Source organism: Emydura macquarii, unplaced genomic scaffold (assembly GCF_026122565.2).
Source record: "Emydura macquarii macquarii isolate MOO-44397 ecotype Brisbane River unplaced genomic scaffold, CSIRO-AGI_Emac_v2 contig_2768, whole genome shotgun sequence".
In the NCBI taxonomy this organism is placed as follows: Eukaryota; Metazoa; Chordata; order Testudines; family Chelidae; genus Emydura; species Emydura macquarii.
The window spans coordinates 8440578-8458871 of NW_027132905.1; the positions used below are offsets into that span (position 1 = coordinate 8440578).

Sequence of the window (18294 nt, forward strand, 5' to 3'; positions counted from 1 at the left end):
AGGTTTCTATCCCTGGGCCTGCAAATATCTTTCTATACACACAGCTTTGTTTAAGTCGTTCGGTGTCTTTGTGACTCAATATACTCATATGTTAAATCGAGATAATAAGTCATTTCTTCACCTAATGGCTTAATTCATTAAGGTGTGTAGAGAGTTTCAAGATCTTTGGGTGAAAGTGAAAAGTACTATTATTGTAGGACTATTGTCCTCCACAAACATGTTTTTAACTACCAGAGCATTTGAGATTTATGTCCAAATAGTTTAAAAAAAAAAAAGAGTGTTAATTCCTGAATTCCATTTGAAACTCGCACACTATTACTGTGGAGGTTTAATTATCATACTACATTCAAGAGAATTCCCAGATATTGTTTGCAAGCTGCAAGACTGGATTACTGAAAGCTTTCTGTGCAAGTCTTTATTTTCTTCTTTCTTTCTCTGCCCTAGAAATGGCTTCCCAAAGCAAACTGCTGCCCAGCTGATCCTGAAAGCCATCTCCAGCTACTTTGTGTCGACAATGGCCTCTTCAATCAAGACTGTGTACTTTGTGCTCTTTGACAGTGAGAGTATAGGGATTTATGTGCAGGAAATGGCCAAGCTAGATGCCAACTAAGCGTAGAAAGCCACAGAACCAGCCCTCTTACCCATCCCGCCCCCTCCCCCCATCCTTAACTCAGTGTGAGGCAGAGCACCCCTTATTTTAAATTTTGCTCATATAGGGGAATAAAGGTTTGGTTTTTTTGGTTGGTTGGTTTTCTTTTGGGTGGTTTTTTACTTTCTAAAATGTTTTATGTTGGCACTGATGATAGTTGGCATTACTGCTGTTAATGCACTGTATTACAGGCATTGTCTGAATTTTAGTGTAATCTAGGAGATTTTATAATTTTATTTTAATGAAGTATGGGTTGATGCAGAAAGTTGTTAGCAGTCCGTAGTCTTTTACTTGTGGAAGAAACCGGCAGACCCTATTTTGTAACTGTGTTGTGGTGCTTTATCAATACATCGCGTGGCGTTCCTTTCATTTAAAAAAAAAAAAAAAAGAACACATGCTAAAAATCTAATTTGTTTATTGTCTTAATGATGAATCTGAAAAAAAAAAAATCTGTTGTCCTTAATTATATTTGCAATTTGGAATTTGTGTGGATTGATTTAGTAAAATGTTTGAACTGCTATAGTTGGAGTGTGTGAATTATTTTTGAATCCTTTGTTTGCTACACCTCGACAGTTTATCATGGAATGGATGATAAAATGCACTGTATTCCAAACCAGAATACTTAAACGTGGTACGCAGAGGTGCTGAGCACCTACAGTTCCCATTGATGAGTGCTGCGTTGGTCAGTGCTCCACACTTTGGAAAAACGAGGCCTTTGTAAATTGGAATAAGCAGTCTCATTTTCTGGTAGGTGCTTCAAAAGTCTCCCATGCAGAACCTGACTTACTGGTTTCTTAACTAAATGTCTATGGACTTCCAAGCTATCACTAATATTTCAGCCAAAACATACCCTTATAATTTTTGAAGCCCTCGCACCGTTCCCATATGATGGTAGGCAGGCAATTCACTAATCATTGGTATGGGATTATAAACATCTACATATAAGATCCAAATTAGCTCCAGAGAGTTAATTCTAGCCTGTTTTATGTAAAGTGATTTGTGTTTTCCAAATGCAAATGAGTCTTTGTATTATGAGCCGAGTTTGCATTTGGTTGCCATATTGTTCACACACCCTAAATCAGACCAGTGTAAATACAGCCTTACTTTACAGAAGACACTTGTTTGTGCTTTTTTTTTTTTTTTTTTTGGGGGGGGGGGGAGGGGGAAAGGTTTCAAAAGTTATAGGAATCTTACAGTATATTTCAAAAGTATGCTATCCCTTGGTAAGAAGTTTTTCCTTTGAAACCTTTTGCTCTTCCGTCTAACTTCTATACAGAAAATATATGTTTATTATTTTTCAAAAAATTATATTTGCTGATGAAACAGATTACTTCAAATTAATTCTGGCCTGATCCAAAGCCCATTGATGGAGTGACTGTTACTGACTTCAGCGAACTCTGGGTCCGATCCTGTTGAGAATTTGATTTTGAATAATTGTTACCAAATATGTCTGACTTGTTCATGTGACCTCTGTTGAGGTTGTTTATATTTGTCACTGTATGCTTGTAATTCTGATTATATGGAAGTGTTACTGGCTGCTGGAAAAATAGGCCAAGTTTTGAAATAAGAAATAAGTAAGCAATAAGAGTCTTGGTGGTGCTGTTTGTGATAGGGATGAGGAGGAGGAAATAAAGTAGATAATAATTTGAGCCAGAGAGAGAAAGATTTGAAAGTTTTGTGGTTCTTTGATGTTTCCTTAAGAATGTCATGCCACACATTCTAAAGGAAACAGATTGAAAGTGGAAGTGAAAAAATCACTTGGGATGGCACAGGATTTAAATAAAAAGCTTTGCTTACTGCAGTCACATTAGTTCTAATCACTATGGATTCTAGAATTGCATTTTTCACAAACTCCACTAGATGTCACTAAAAGGATTGGGAAAAAAAAAAGTAAAAGCATAAAATACATTTGATTTAGATATTTTGCTGCACTGGAGTAAGTTGAACTTGTCAATATGGTTTGCATGGACTTTAGGTATATCTGTGACTTCCCTTAACACAAATGAGATGTATACATTAAAACTGGTGTGCATTGTGCTATTTACAACATCAAACATCTTTTCTTTGCAGTTTATAATATAGTGTCATGTTTAATACTTGAATTGTTGAATGAATTTATAGCAACTGTCATTTCCAAAGGGTAAAGGAAAAGCACAAATATTTTCATTCAGCTCATACAACAGCAATTAAAATTCAGATTGTTTCAAAACTGCATAAAATACCTCCCGCTTCCCCCCCAACAGGCCCCCAAAGAAGTGTTGAACAAATATATCCTATTCTACAACATCAAGGCAAGCAAATGTTTTTCTGTTCGTTGAACAAACTGGAATGCAATTCACATTATAACAGCTATTTTGTCTTTGGCTTAGAGTCTAATACACTTACATGGAGTAGTGTCAGACTCCACTAGTAGTCCTGTTGATTTCAGTGTGACTGTGAAGTCAGGTACCCCTCAGCATGAGAATGGGAATCATCATCGGGCCCTTTGTGAATTACACAGGATGTTAGTGGATCACAGCTGAAAAAGTCCTAATAGGCAAATGGCCTATCCCCATGTGAACAGAAGGTTGCTCCTTTGAAGAACATTTTTTGTTTTGTCTGCTTTAAAAAAAGTCCCAGGTCCTTCCACTACTTTCCTTGGTAGACAATTCCACAGGTTGATAGATTTTCTCTCACAGGAAGGTTCTTTAGCGTAATTTTTCCTTTTTCTTTAATTCCTTCCAATTAATCCTAATTATGGAACCTGATGTTGCTTCCATTGAAGTCATTGGGAATATTGACGTTGATTTCAGGGGGGGGGGGAGGGAATACTGAGTGGTATGCTCCTTTGTACCAACCTAGAATAAACTTCCTTGAGTTTACTCTAAATTATGTCAATAAAAATTTGAAATGGACTCAACAAACTCTAAGTAGTTACAACTGATTTGGTAATTTTATTACTTAATATTTTTTAAGGGACAATTCCTAACCCAACCCACATTTAAGCTGCTGCCTTTCAGACCCCATACACCTGATGCGTTCCCACTCTGAATGCAAATGGGTTAAAATTGGTTTAAAAACTGGCTAACTGATAGGTCTCAAAATGTAACTGTAAATGTGAAATCATCATTGTATGGTTGTGTTTCCAGTGGGGTCCCACAGGGACTGGTTCTTTGGCCTACGCTATTTAATATTGTTATCATTGACTAGAAGAAAACATAAAATCATTGCTGATAAAGTTTGCAGATGACACGAAAATTGAAGGAGTAGTAAATAACAAAGAGGAAAGTCACTGATTCAGAGCGATCTGGATCACTTGGTAAACTGGGCAAAAGCAAATAATATTCATTTTAATATGGCTAAATGTAAATGTGTATGTCTAGGAACAAAGAATGTAGGCCATACTTACAGGATGAGGGATCTATCCTGAGAAGCAGTGACTTAACAGATTCAGGGATCGTGGTAGATAATGAGCAGAATATGAGCTCCCGTGTGATACTGTGGCCAAAAGAGCTAATGCAATCCTACAATGCATAATGAGAATCTTAAGTAGGAATAGAGAGGTTATCTTACCTCTATATTAGCTTTGTTGCAATGATTGCTGGAATACTGTGTTCCGCTCTGATGCCTGCAGTTCAAGAAGGATGTTGATAAATTGAAGAGGATTCAAAGAAGAGCCATGAGAATTATTAAAGGACTAGAAAACATGCCTTAGACTGAAAGAAGCTCAATCTATTTAGTTTAACAAAGAGAAGGTTAAGGAGGGACTGGATTACAATCTATAGATGTCTACATGGGGAACAAATATTTAATAATGGGCTCTTCAATCTAGCAGAGGAAGGTATAACAAAATCCAGTGGCTCGAAGTTGAAGCTGGACAAATTCAGACTGGAAATAAGTGTAAACTTTTAATGGTCAGAGTAATTAACCATTGGAACAATATACCAAAAGTTGTGGTGGATTTTCCGTCAGTGACTATTTTAAAATCAAGATAGGATGTTTTTCTAAAAGATCTGCTTGAAGAATGATTTGGGGGAAGTTCTATGGCCTGTGTTATACAGGAGGTCAGACCAAATTACCACTGTAGGTCTTTCTAGCCTTGAAATATATGAATTTGTGGGTGAACATACATAGGCATAGATCCATCTGCTCCTTCCTTGACCTCGTGTTGCCTTACCCCAAAAATATCAAAGCTCCAAATTGTGCAGAACATCTCTGTGAGGTCCCCAAAACCAGCCTCTTCTATCAGCAAGGAATTTGGAAGTTAAGGATCCAGCAGAAAGGTTAACTGTGCCATGTTGCACAGTCTGTATAGATTATGGCATATATTTTCAGACCAAAACAAAACTGTATCAGGACACACATTTAAAGAAGGAAAAACAGGAAAACGCTGTACTACTATTATGTATATTGTAGCCAGGTTAACCATGCTTTCAGAACCTTAACTTTCCCATTTTGTTTTTCAAATTTAACTGGACAAGCTCCATTTACGGCCCCCCACATCCCCAAAAAAAAAAAAAAAGAAAAGAAAAGAAAAGAAAATCATGTTTAGGCAGGACCAAGTATGGAAAGAAAGCTTCAGACCCAAAAGTGAGTGTTTTCATAAAGTTGTTTGCTTTGAGTGTGCTTGTCACATGAATGTTTGAAAAGAGGATGCTAAAAAGGAAACTGTTTTCCAACCTTAACTGTGACACTTACTACTAATTCTGTCTGAAACCCTCTTATAATGGGTCTGATTCTTCACTCTGCTTTTACTTTGGTGTAACTCCAGTGACTTTCTGCACTGTACAAGAGAAAGTTCATTTTACTACTGTCTTTAGGATGCATCAAACTATGTGATTTTAGATATTCCCTGTGCATATTACAGCCTGCTCTCCTCCCAAAGGCTCTCTCATAATCTAAGTTGCCAGCCCATATGATTTGTTTATCTGATAGAATGACTCTGTTGCATTCATGGTCAGGTTGCCATGCTAAGTCACAGCAGCAATTAGCTGTTGACACAGAAGTGTTATTTTGCCTCCAGAGAGGAAGTCAGTGAAAATGCAGTTTTTTCAAGAGGAAGAGTTCACAAACATAGTACAGATCATCTTCCACTTGGAATCCTGGTTTCCTGAAGTCCCTTGTTGTTCTCCCGAGGAATGGCAGCAATGAATAATAAATAACATTTATATAACCAGTTTTTGCTAAAAACAATTTGGGAATGGAAGATTCTTTGGAAACAGACCTGGGACATACCACTGACATTGGCAAACAGGTTGGATTCTTAGACTTCTCCTGCGTTCTCTCTGCCTTTGAAATACAGCCCTCCATACATACCTCATGATGAATTTAGAATTCAGTAACAAATCACACTCTTCTTATGATTACAGGTGGGCTTGAGATGCTTTGGCAAATTACAGAGATGTGAATCGGCCCCCAGTGTTCACATCTGGATCTAGACTGAAGTGGACATGCTTTGTGCTAGAGATATGGTATGAGCCCACCTGTACTTCCTGCTCAGTTGAGTCATTGGGTATCTTACCCTGAGAGAGACTGGGGCATGGAGGAAGGTAAGGGGGGCTGAGAATCAATCCAGAAAAAAACAGATGATGCTAGACTAGAAAAAGCAAATGGAAAATATGGTGGAGACTGGACCGGTTCTGACTTACTGTGTTTGTTTGCCACCTAGAAATCTGGTTAGATTTTCAATGGGCAGGATGACAGTTAGTCACATTGGCCAGTAAGTTGCTGCCTTCTCTTTTGGATGCAGACCTTGCCACCACGATTCATGCCTCTATCCCTTCCAGGTTAAATCATGGTAACAAGTTCAACTTGAGAGGTTACATCCTGACTCACTTGGAAGCTGACACCAGTGCATTGTACAGTAGCCCACTTGGTAAACCAAGTATCTCACCATCAGCCTACTACACCGATACTTTGTGATCTGCACTGGCCACCTCTGGGTTTCTGGAAGGAGTTTAAGCTGTAGTTTTAAGCCTAGGAAGCTCTAAATGACCTGCAGCCTTTCTACCTGAGAGGTCCTTTCTCTCCTTGTGCCATACTGCTGCAGTTGTGATCAGATTTGGTCCAAAAGCTAGAGTCCCTCTCAATGTGATAAAGGAAGATCTGCTGGCAGAGTGATCTGGATGGAAACTGTCTCTCACCACAGCCTTTCTGGCCTGAAATAGCTGGAATTTGTTGACCATGGTACCATGATGAGCTTTTTTTAATGGGACTTTCAAGGATAGAGTTGGAATCTGGGGAGAGTGATGGGTTTTCTTTTAATCTTTTGCTTAGCTGGTTATTTGTGGTTTGTGTTGGATTTCTATTTATTACATGGGTGTGTGTAAAGAAACATTAAAGACCCCAAAGCCTGCCATTGGCATCTTTTTAAAAGTGATATTATGAATTGAAACTCATGATACATCATAATGGTATTTTCAAAATACTGAGTTATTTCAAACTGTTTCCCTTTCTCTCTATTCACTTTCCCCAAGCATTGATCTCTATTAATCTCACAAACTAGAGCAATTAGGATTGGTGATTATCCATGAGATAATTAATTGACAAATATTTGTGTAAACTCTACAAACCGAGAACATACCACAGAGGCTTCTTAGTTATTTATTACATTGTGTTCATATGTTACAGCACACCCATAACCAACATGCTTGGGTAAGTGCCAAGAGGTAAGGAAACATCTCTCTGCGGAAGGTTGCATCAAATGCTTGAATATAATGTTTGAAATTTCATAATTATAATAAAACAACCCTTATGTAGCTCACATTAGGGGCTCAGTTACCATGCTATATTAAAACTATAAATAGAGAGAGAATATCTATCTCTGTCTATAAATGCTTAGGTTTAGGAGAAAGCATGTTTCAACCTACAGACATACTAGATAGAAATCAATAGAATTACTCTGAATTCACACACTGAGTTTGGGATCTGACCCATTGTTTTTGAGCAAATTCACATTCAGCGATGCTTATCTGGTCCTAGCACCAAAAGAAGAACATAATTTCTTTGTTTGTAAACTTCCCACAAACCAGTGTGTGTGTCTAGTGAGTCTGAGAATTATTTTAGGAACACAGAGAGATTTCTGCTGCAGAGTAACCGGTAATAGGTGAGACAAAATAAAGGAACCTGCTATTAGCTCAAATGCTGTAAACCAAATGTCTGAAGATTTCATAGATAAGAGTTTCTACTTCCTTGCATTTGCTAATAAAGTTGGGTGTTGTGGAGCCCCGGATTATAGAAGCAAATAGCAACAAGAGAACTCTGCTAGCCTGAAAAATGACATTCAGGGGAGTTGCGGGTGCTGAGTGCTTCTGAGGTTCAGGCCCATAGTCTGCAGCAACTAGTCAGACACTCTACTCTACAATCTCTTTACAGAGGGCAATAATACCTAAAGTTATAACAGGAACTCAGAGGAAACAGCATAATTGATAGGCCTGAACAGTGCAGGTAAGTAGAAGGATTGCATTTATATCCCTGGTATGAAACCCAGTGGGAACCAGACTAGTGCAGGCTGGCTAAAAGACTTGAAAATTGCCACCAATTCCTTTTTGTGTTCTGCTCTTCAGAGCTTTAGTTCATTCCTGCATAGAATCCAACTTAATATCTCCACAACTCATGTTTAACCATTCTCACTAGCGACCAGCTCATAAATGCCTCTGCTCTCTATTGGATTTCACAAATAGGAATCAAGGGGAGATGATATTGCTGTTTTCTAAAACAAATAGTAGCAACATTTCACAGTGTAGCCTAAGAAATCCCAACTCTTCTGCACTTCTGCACCAGCCTGGCTAAGAAAGGAAATCTGATATTTTTGTACCTTGAAATGACTAGCCTTCTTAGACTTAGGAGAATAAATTAAAGTTGAGCCAAAGTATGCCTCAGCTGCAGTGGATGGGCAGATTGATTTGCTTTCCATCTGGGAGATTAAATTCCACTTCCAAAAAAAAAAATGGCACCAGCATAATTAGCTGTCAGTCAAGTTGCAAAGAGACAGACTATATGGGATAATTGAAAGCCCTGCAGCTTCTCATTATGTTCTACAGTAGCCCTATTTGCAAATTTCCACCTTGAGGTGGTTCTCAGAACATTGTCAGAAATTGTACTTATCCCTGCTGGCACATTCTTCTGAAGTGAAACAGGAATATTGTGCAAAGATTGGATTAATTTTAAGAAATTTACACTTAATCTAACTTTGTTGTAATATATTTGTCAACAGCCATTGACAGCTCCACCAGGCGCTAATTACCAGCAACCCAAACAACTGGAAGGACATGGTAGCTCTTCAACTATGGTTGTGTCCACGAGGCATTTTGTAGGCATAAAAATCTTTTCTTTCTTTCTTTTTTTTTTTTTTAACTTCCACGCATCAACAGCAGCCCAGAAGTACCACTCCCTAATGGATTCACTTATTTAGCAAATTGCAATTCACCATGAACCTGGCAACATGTATGTTTCATAGAAAATAACCAGTCCTCACATTTTGTGTTGTATTTCTTGAAGCTAGAGCACATTTTAGATACCACTCTTAGTAAAGAGAAGTTCAGGCGAGCAATACTATTCGGATGACCAATGACCTGATGTAAATCCTACTGAAGTCTATGAGGCATTTCCATGGATTCAGTTGGAGTTGAATCAGGTCCTGATAGAATAAAACACATTGAAATCCTATTCCTCCTTAAACTACAGGGAATATGGGCAAGGCACATTTTATGTGGAAGATATCTCAAATGTGTGATTAAATCTAAATTAATGTGTCTGTGTATGAACAGAAATAATGTACATGAGACAGAAGAGATTTTAAGTATGTTTGCCCATTCCTTGAAGCACCAAAGTTCTCCCAACTAGAAAAGTGACTGCTTCTCACAGAAGAGGGAGCCAGCATCACAGCTGGTAGGCAGAAATCTCCCCCTAAATTAGTTTGATGCTCTCAGTTAATAAAGCCTGGTGGAATACGCCAATAACTCTTTTAAAACTGAAGCTTTCATTATAAAGTACTAATTTATAACTTATATTCACCCTCAAGAGCACTGTAGGCCTGGATCCTTCTAAAGGCATGGATTTTCCTCTCTTACACTGGTGTGCGCGCACACACACATACTCATTCACTCACTCACTCACTCTGCACTTCCAAAATCTATGGGGATAACTGGGAGCAGAATCAGGAGAGTAACAGGTGGTTTATAAAATGATTAAAGCTGGGGTAACTACCACCGTGGAATGAAATGGTACAGAAGTAACATGACAAGGAACACAATATGACAAAGCAGAAAATGCAGAATAAGCTATTAAGGCCTTTTGATTATTGAAGACACACAGGCTGTGTCAAAGCTTCACATGACAAGGACCCAAAACTATTTTTGAATCCAGTTGCAGTTTTGAGTATTCCTTCACTTCAGGATTGGGGCTTCATATGTTACCGGTCTCATGTATATTAGGAAAAGAAAAAATTGCCGTCTTTGTCCACAGACAATGCCTCTTTATGATTTATTATACAATCCTCGTTTTCTGCCTCAGTTACTTCAAATGAGGGTGCAAACGGGACATTCCTCACCTTAACGCTAAATGCATGTAGTCAGTAGAAAAGAAAAAATGCTGAAAAATGTTTAAAAGGGAGGGTGCTTAAGTTATTGCAGCCCATGGGAGCATTAACGTATGTGCCAACAAGTTGTTGTATGTGGCTTCAACATGCTTATTTATTTTGGTGTGCAATAAAATTCTGTCTTAAATAGTGCCAAAAACCATTTGCCATGGCAGCCCCTCATCACATATGTGCTCCAGTACGACTTCTGAGCACCTTCTTAAAGAGAAATTTACAGGATCAAATGACTTGTGGCCTTTGTGGCATTTTAAGCACCCAAAAATATGACCATGGAAATATTTCCCCTAGATTTTTAAGAATCGTTTTAAATAGTGGACCAAAGCTGTTTGCTGTTTTCTTGCTGATTTTCCCTTATGTGGCTTTCTAATGAATTGAGAAAAGACAGAATGATTATGCCTGGCAGGTCTCTTAGCTGTTACCATTCTGTTTTGGAACATAGCAAGAATTAGCTGGTTGTCTTTAGTTTCAAGTGCACTGCAGCTGTTCCTCATGTAATTAGTCCTCCTTTGTATTGGTACAAGAAAATAGGTGTTTTCTTCCTCCCTCCCATCTGTGCTTAATGTTTGTTCAGATCAGCCACTTGCCTAAAATTCTGAGCATGCATGTGTCCACCATAAATCCACATAATATATATCAATAATAATAATGTGAAACTTAATATAACTACAAGTGTCAAGGACTGTGCAATGTTTGATTCTGGATTCTCATTCCAATGCTTGTTTGCCTCTTTACTTAATGAAACCTTAGACATCAGCTCATTTCTCACAATGAGGAAGAGGAGGTGTTACATTATACCTCAGGAATATATACAGTTGTTCTGAGATCCAGAATGAGGTGAGAGGCAGACCAGTTGAATGTCTGGGTAAAGATAAAAGGGGGGAAAATAGGGGTGACATCACGGTAGGGGTCTACTAGAGACCACCGAATCAGAAGAGGAGACAAAATCAGAAAAACTAAGAGACATAGTGAGTTTCATCTAGCAAGGGACATAAAAAGCTATAAGAAATGGTTCTAGAAATACAGTTGGAGAAAGACTAAGATGAAGAAAAGTGTAGGCCGTCTACTTAGCAGGGAAGGAGAGCTAAACAGATGACATCAAGTAGCCTGAGGACTTTAAGGCCTATTTTGCTTTACTAAAAAAGGTTAATGGTGACTAGATACTCAACACAATTAATATTAACACCAAGGAGGAAGTAATACAAGCCAAAATAGACAAAGAACAGGTTATGGAATATTTAGATAAGTTAGATAAGTTAGATGTGTTCAAAGCAGCAGAAATCATCTAAGGGTACTTAAGGAACTAGCTGAAGCAATCTTGGAACCATTAGCAATTATCTTTGAGAACTCATGGAGGACGGATGAGGTCCCAGAGGACCTATCTTTAAAAAGGGGAACAAAGGAGACCGGGGGAATTGTAATTCAGTCAGCCTAGCTTTGATACCTGGAAAGATACTGGAACAAATTATTAAATAATCAATTTGTAAGCACCTAGGGGATAATAGGGTTATAAGGAATAGCCAGCATGGATTTGTCAAGAACAAATCATGCCAGACCAACCTAATTTCGTTCTTTAACAGGGTTACTAGCCTAGTTGGTAGGGGAGAAGCAGTAGACTTGATGTATCTTGATTTTTAGTAAGGCTTTTGACACACTTCTCCATGACATTCTCATAAACAAACTAGGGAAATGTGGTTTAGATTAAATTACCAGAAGGTGTGTGCACAACTGGATGAAAAACTGTATTGAAGGAGTAGTTATCAATGGTTTGCTGTCCAAATGGGGGGATGTATCTAGTAGGCTTCTGCAGGGGTCAGCCCCGGGTCCAGTAGTATTCAATATTAGAGTAGAGGGTATGTTTTTCAAATTCATGAATGACATCGAGCTGGGAGGATTTGCAAGCTCTTCGGAGGCAGAATTAGAATTCAAAACTATCTCGGCAAATTAGAGAATTGGTCTGAAATCATCAAAATGAAATACAGTAAAGACAAGTGCAAAGTACCACACTTAGGAAGGAAAATTCAAATGCACAACTACAAAGCGGGCAATAATAGGCTAGGTCCTGCTGAAAAGTAGCTGAGAATTATAATGGATCATAGATTAAATATGAATCAACAGTGCAATGCATTTGCAAAAAGGGCTAACGTTCTTGGAGGTATTAACAGAAGTGTCGTATAAGACACAGGAGATAATTGTCCCACTGAACTCAGTGTTAGTGGGGCTTCAGTTAGGCTATTGTGTGCAGTTCTGCATGCCACACTTTAAGAAAGATGTAGGTAAATTGGTGAGTGTCCAGAGGAGAGCAACAAACATGATAAAAGGGTTAGAAAACCTGATCTATGAGGAAAGGTTAAAAATGGATGCGTTTAGTCGTGAGAAAAGAAGACTGAGGTGGGACCTGATAACCAGTCTTCAAATATGTTAAGGGCTGTTATAAAGAAGACAGTGATCAATTGAAGTAATGGGCTTAATCTGCAAAAGGGAGATTTAGGTTAGATATTAGGGAAAGCTGTCTAACTATAAGGATAGTTAAGCACGGGAACAGGTTACCAAGGAAGTTTATGGAATCCCCATCATGCGAGGGTTTTAAGAACAGGTTGGACAAACACCTGTCAGAGATGGTCTAGTATATTTGGTCCTGCCTCGGCACAAAGGGCTGAACTAGATGACCTCTCAAGGTCCCTTCCAACGCTACATGTCTGTGATTCTATCATACAGTAGAGGAATGTCACTATATGTCTCAGCAAAAAATTATGTAAAGCAGACACAATACAGGTTTGACAAGCATTTTGTGCTAAAATTGCCTCAAATTGTGATTTTCCATAATGAGAGAATCCCTGAAGGACTCCCCTTGGATCATGTTTGTTCCTAAGTAGATGTCCATGCTTTTTCTTCATATTTTGAAACAGCAAACAAGATGGGCCTTTTTTTCCCAACAGAGGCCCAATCCCATTGGCTTCAATAGACTCAGCTAGGATGGAGGTGGCAGCATGGTAGCTGAGTCGCTGACCCTCACGTAGAGACCCTTATTTTTTAACACTGCCTTTCCTGGCATTTGTTCTAACAATGAGTCTATTGCTGATGTTTGTAAACACACTGGGACATCATGGGTCAGATACTCAGCCTAGCTTCACTGACGCTGCCTAGATTTTCACCATCTGATAATCTGCCCCTGTTTGACTTTCCTTTCCACTCTGCACCCACCCAGCCTCTTTTAAAATTATTTTTAGATTTCTGCACTGCACCCATCCACCCTTTGAGTGCATGTACACAATTCTGGGCCTGATCTCCCCACCACCCTACCCTACGTCCATATGCAGAGAACCCACTCTTGGTCCCTCCTGGCATGCAGAAGGAAAGAGTTGGGTACCCGGAGGTAGCATCTCCTTTCCCCATGGTGCCCATCTGTGTGTGGGGAGAGGGACTGGGACATGGTAGGAATGATGCCAGTGGGGTACTCACATAACCCTTTTAACCTTCAGCAGAAAGCTGAAACGGACTGAGATTTCATTGCCTTTTACACAGAGCCCCCTTTGTTCTGGAGAACTCCCCAGTGGAGCCACACAGCCAGGCAGCCAGTGGAGGCAAGAGACCTTGGAGTCTGAACAGGAGAACATGGCACTGCGTGAATCTCAGGGGACCTCACTCCTGTGATTATATTATTTGAGAGGAAAATGGTGAGGGAAACGATGGAGTTTTGAATCCCCCATGGCTCCTGTCATGAACTTCTCCACAGGAAGAATCAGTCTGGCCCTTAGAAATGAAACATCTCACTGAACAGTGTCAGCTGCTAACAGACTATGCACACACACACATTCACATACACACACATCTAGCACATTCCCCAGCGTTCCCACCTTCCCGCAAAAGCCTGAGAATATAAGCTTTGTGCTGTGCTGAGCCAATGGGGCAGGTGGGGGAGGGGAGTTCCAGAAGCAAGGGCCCTTCACTGAGAAAGTCCTGTCTTTAGTCAAATTTAAAGGTTGTTAGCAAGTGTGTGCCCCAGGCGACCTTCAATCTCAGGGCCATGCAGAGAAGGAGAGGTGATCTCTGGGGTAACTAGGAGTCAAACCATAGAAAGTACAACATACTTGTTTGTTTGTTTGTTTGTTTATATACATATATATATATTGAGCATGACAATAAAACAGCCTGTTGTTAATATCCGCTATGAAGCGTACTAAATAAGCTGATTTCCGATTTGCTGAGGCACAGAACAGGTTTGTTCTCTAAGCCTATCCAAATGTAACTCAGTAATAGTTCAGGGAGCAATTATCATGCCGCTAGTGCAGCATCTCTGTGGCCAGGACACTCAAAGCTGCGTCAGTCAGTAAACACAACAGAAACCCACTTTCACTTTTGCATTTTCTTCACTAACGCCAGGGATGCACCTTGATGACACTCTCCTAAAAACGTAGACCTCTGAACCTGTGACAGTGTTTTGTCCTGCTGACTCTGGGCCTGAGGGATAGACGTTAAACCACTGATTAGTGCCGCCATTCCTCGTGCTAGTGTGTCATGGATGAGCCTTGGTGTTTCCAGGCCCATGATAGGTCAGGTTAAAGAAATATGAACCATCCGAGGCCACCATCATTAGCTGAATGCCACCACTAGTTAAGGTTAGTCATGTTACCTTGTTATGAATGCTACCTGCACACATGCTGAGAGATGCTTGGATATGTGCTGCAGTTCACAGGCAGAGTGAGATGATCTGTGAAAGCTTCCGATCAAAATTCCTTATTTTGGTGTATTTATACCTCAAGTATTTTTTTTTTTTTTACATAGAATGTTACACATACCGAATGAGCGTGACTATTTGACAAAGCCCATGGAAACATGGTTTTCATAACATTCAACACATTTAATCTGAGTCTTGGCATGTTTGATTTTATCCCATCACCTCCCCCAAAATGATATCATTTTTAGAAAGGACAGAGAAGAATTACAGTTTTTGCTTAAGAAATGCTTGGAGTCTTTTCCTTTTATCTTAGTAACTGACAATGTTTCAGTGACATGTATGCCTATATACACAGGTACATACCTTCAAATTTGACTCACAGGGTTTCATTCACAATTGCATAGTCTACAGAAATCAGACGTTACATCTCTTTTCTTTTATATGATTCCTAAGTGTAATTTGCAGCCTGATACTGTACCATTGGGTATTTTACTTCAATGGCAGCAGGATTAGGGCTTTGTAGAGTAACACTGTCAAACACCTACTCTCCTTGCAACAAACATGATTTTTGATTACCTCTGTGTGGGTTTGAATTAATGCTGCCATGTCTGATTGTGAATATTTGTGTCCATGTCTTAGTACTAGACAAGGAATCTTTTCTGTCTGCAGACTTTTGAAAATGTGGCCCTAACTGGTATCAATGAAGGATACCTATTAGTGCATCCTAGCAGCCTATTCTATCATGGAGGCATCACGTCACTTCATGACATTATTATTGCTTGAGCCCTGAAAAGCAAGTGAACTCTCCAGGCTGAATTAGCATCTTAAAATTTCTCACACGTAAGTGACTAATCCATAGGAAAAGACTGTTCCGTCTAGGGTGATCATTCATTTGTCTCATTGAAACCCTATGACTCCAGTTTAAGAGCTTTTTTATAGACTCGTATAAAGGAGAAAGTGAAGTTTTTAATACGTTTGCACTCTACTAAATCAATACACATAAAAAGAAGAACAACTGGGGTTCCTACATACATATATGGCCCAGCAAGTGCTAACGCAGTAAAGAATACACTTACTACAGTTAGGCAAGGGATGGGCTTTTAATTGCCTTTTCTTCACCTAGGTCGTGTCCTGTGCTGAGTTACAGGGTTCCAGCAGCCACTGTGGTAACAACGGGTCAGATCTTGTCATCCTTCCTCAGGGAAAAAAGTCCCATTAACTTCAAAGGAAATTCCACCCTGTATAAATCTTTGCTCAATCGAAGGAGGAGGAGTCTAAATGACACAAGCCTCAGCCATGTAACTCACAGTCAGTGGAAGGCTTGCATCTGTATTGACAGCACAACTAGGCCCTATTTCCATGCCATCAGAAATGATGTTTATAAAACAGTCCCAAAGCAGAGATAATGTGCCCAGATCAAATTTCCCAGCATGTTGTAAGGTCTGTTAGTCCAGCTTTAAATAAACCCACAGGGAGTCCAGTAAAATCCAGCATAGACTGTAATTCGGAAAAGAAAGACAAAAACCAATAGAGAAACATGACTTTTGTTTAAAAATTCTCCAGCATTATCATAATTTACTGAAATAAAGGCATGCTTAACAGTTAGCCAGTATGATAATATTTGACAGGCTTTAGATTTATATGGATGCCTCCCCAAGATTAACTCCTAATATATTAACAAGCAAAGTCTTATACTGAAACTGCGACTCACGTAAGTAATCCTCACATGTGTAATACTTTTGGGATTCAATGGAACTATTTGCACAAACAAGTGCTGTAACCATTGTGATGAGCTGAATGAGTAAGCAGCAAATATACTGGCAGGTGTTTTGCACTGTATATCGTTGATTGAAGATTCTGGAAAAATAATCAAATGAACACCTCACTGAATATTATCTAAGTTTTGAAAGAGCTGGTTGGCTAGTGAAAATAATAATGCATTTGAGGGAAAATTCCCTAATTCACTGGATGAATTATTCACACAAAATAATCTGACCGATTGTAGTTATAATCCTGATGTTCAGAGGTTGTGTTGATGGTACTTTTTGCACAGGTGTCCACAGGCCAAGTTCTGTGGTAAGTCAAGCAGGATGTAGGCCTTTGTGCAGGGGTACATGGTAGATGTTGCTTTCTGTTGCAATATGTTTGGATGGTACATCTATTCTGTGTGTGAATCCATATATCTCTACATTTTAAAATTTTATTTATTTTTAATAATAATAATGATTGTTTGTGGAAACCTAGAGGCCACAACCAAGACTTAAGTCCCCATTGTGCTAGGCAGTGCTCAAATTCAAAATAAGAGCCACTGATCGAAAGAGCTTATGTTGTAAATAAACACTGGACAAAGGGTGGAAACAGACTTCCCCAAGGTCAAACCGCAGGTGGGGATTAGAACCCAAGTCTCCTGAATTTGTGCCTCATCCACTTGGACATTGCTTCCTCCTTGCCTGGATAATTTTATAAACATCAGACTGGGATCTGTAACCATTTTCAACTACCTTGCAGATCCGGGTGCATTTTCATTTGCCCAGAATCTGAGAATTATGCCCTTGATTGCTGTCACCACCACTATCATGCAGTTGCCTTGTGTGTGGGTGAATACAGAAACTCAGAGCAGTCACAGAAAAGGCAAAGTGCTGGGTTAAGTGATATCTCCCTTCATAGAAAGTAAAATAATATTTGTTTCATTTTTAAAAAATGCAAATGCGTAGATCGTAATGCCCCCTACCTGATGAGTGCTACATAGCAAGTTAGAGTCAGAGGAAGCATGACAGAAAATTGCAGCAATAGCAAGACGTAGTGAAAAGAAAGAGGCATGTTTTTTAACTGGAAGCCATCAGTACAACTGCAGCTGTCAGTTGTGCTTTGCCCAAAAAGTGATTTTTTTTTTATGAAACTCTGGAAATGCCTCTAGGCCTGCAAGAGTCAAAACATTTTTTTGTTTAAAGTATAGGTTCAAAATGGGGGTGCCTTTCTGAGTGCTGATGTCAGCCAGGAGCTCAGCCTGAGAGAACAGCTGAGATGTGATTGAGGGTGGAAATGTTTATGATAATTAATCACATCTCAGCTGTGAAATAACAGTAGCCACCCCTTCACAAGATGATTTATTTTTCTCCAGAGTTGTATATGAAACTAACACACACATTTTGATATTAAGTCTGTTACCAAGTTGAACAAAGGGAATTTAATCCCAAACAGTGATATTGTTATGAATACCATCAGTAGCCTGGACGGTTTTTCACCAGTCAGATTGCAGAGAATTTGAACGGCTCAATAGGAAAATGTCTTTTTATAGCTGTTCTTGACGGGACAAACCTTCAAGTTGTGCAAATCATCTTAGTTCAATAGACTTCAATGGATCTGGCTCCCAGAGAGCAATTTACTCGCAGC

General features: G+C 39.3%; 1 protein-coding gene across 6 annotated transcripts in view; it reads left to right on the forward strand.

Moving 5' to 3' along the window:
• MACROH2A1 (macroH2A.1 histone) overlaps nucleotides 1-1169 on the forward strand; it is a 64500-nt gene extending 63331 nt beyond the window's left edge. For all 6 annotated transcript variants that reach the window (XM_067567136.1, XM_067567134.1, XM_067567138.1 and 3 more), the window contains one exon: nucleotides 445-1169. In XM_067567136.1, the coding sequence (XP_067423237.1) occupies nucleotides 445-610 (166 nt within the window). In that variant the 3' untranslated portion in view covers nucleotides 611-1169. The remainder of the gene's footprint in view (nucleotides 1-444) is intronic.
• The last annotated feature ends 17125 nt before the right edge of the window (nucleotides 1170-18294 follow it).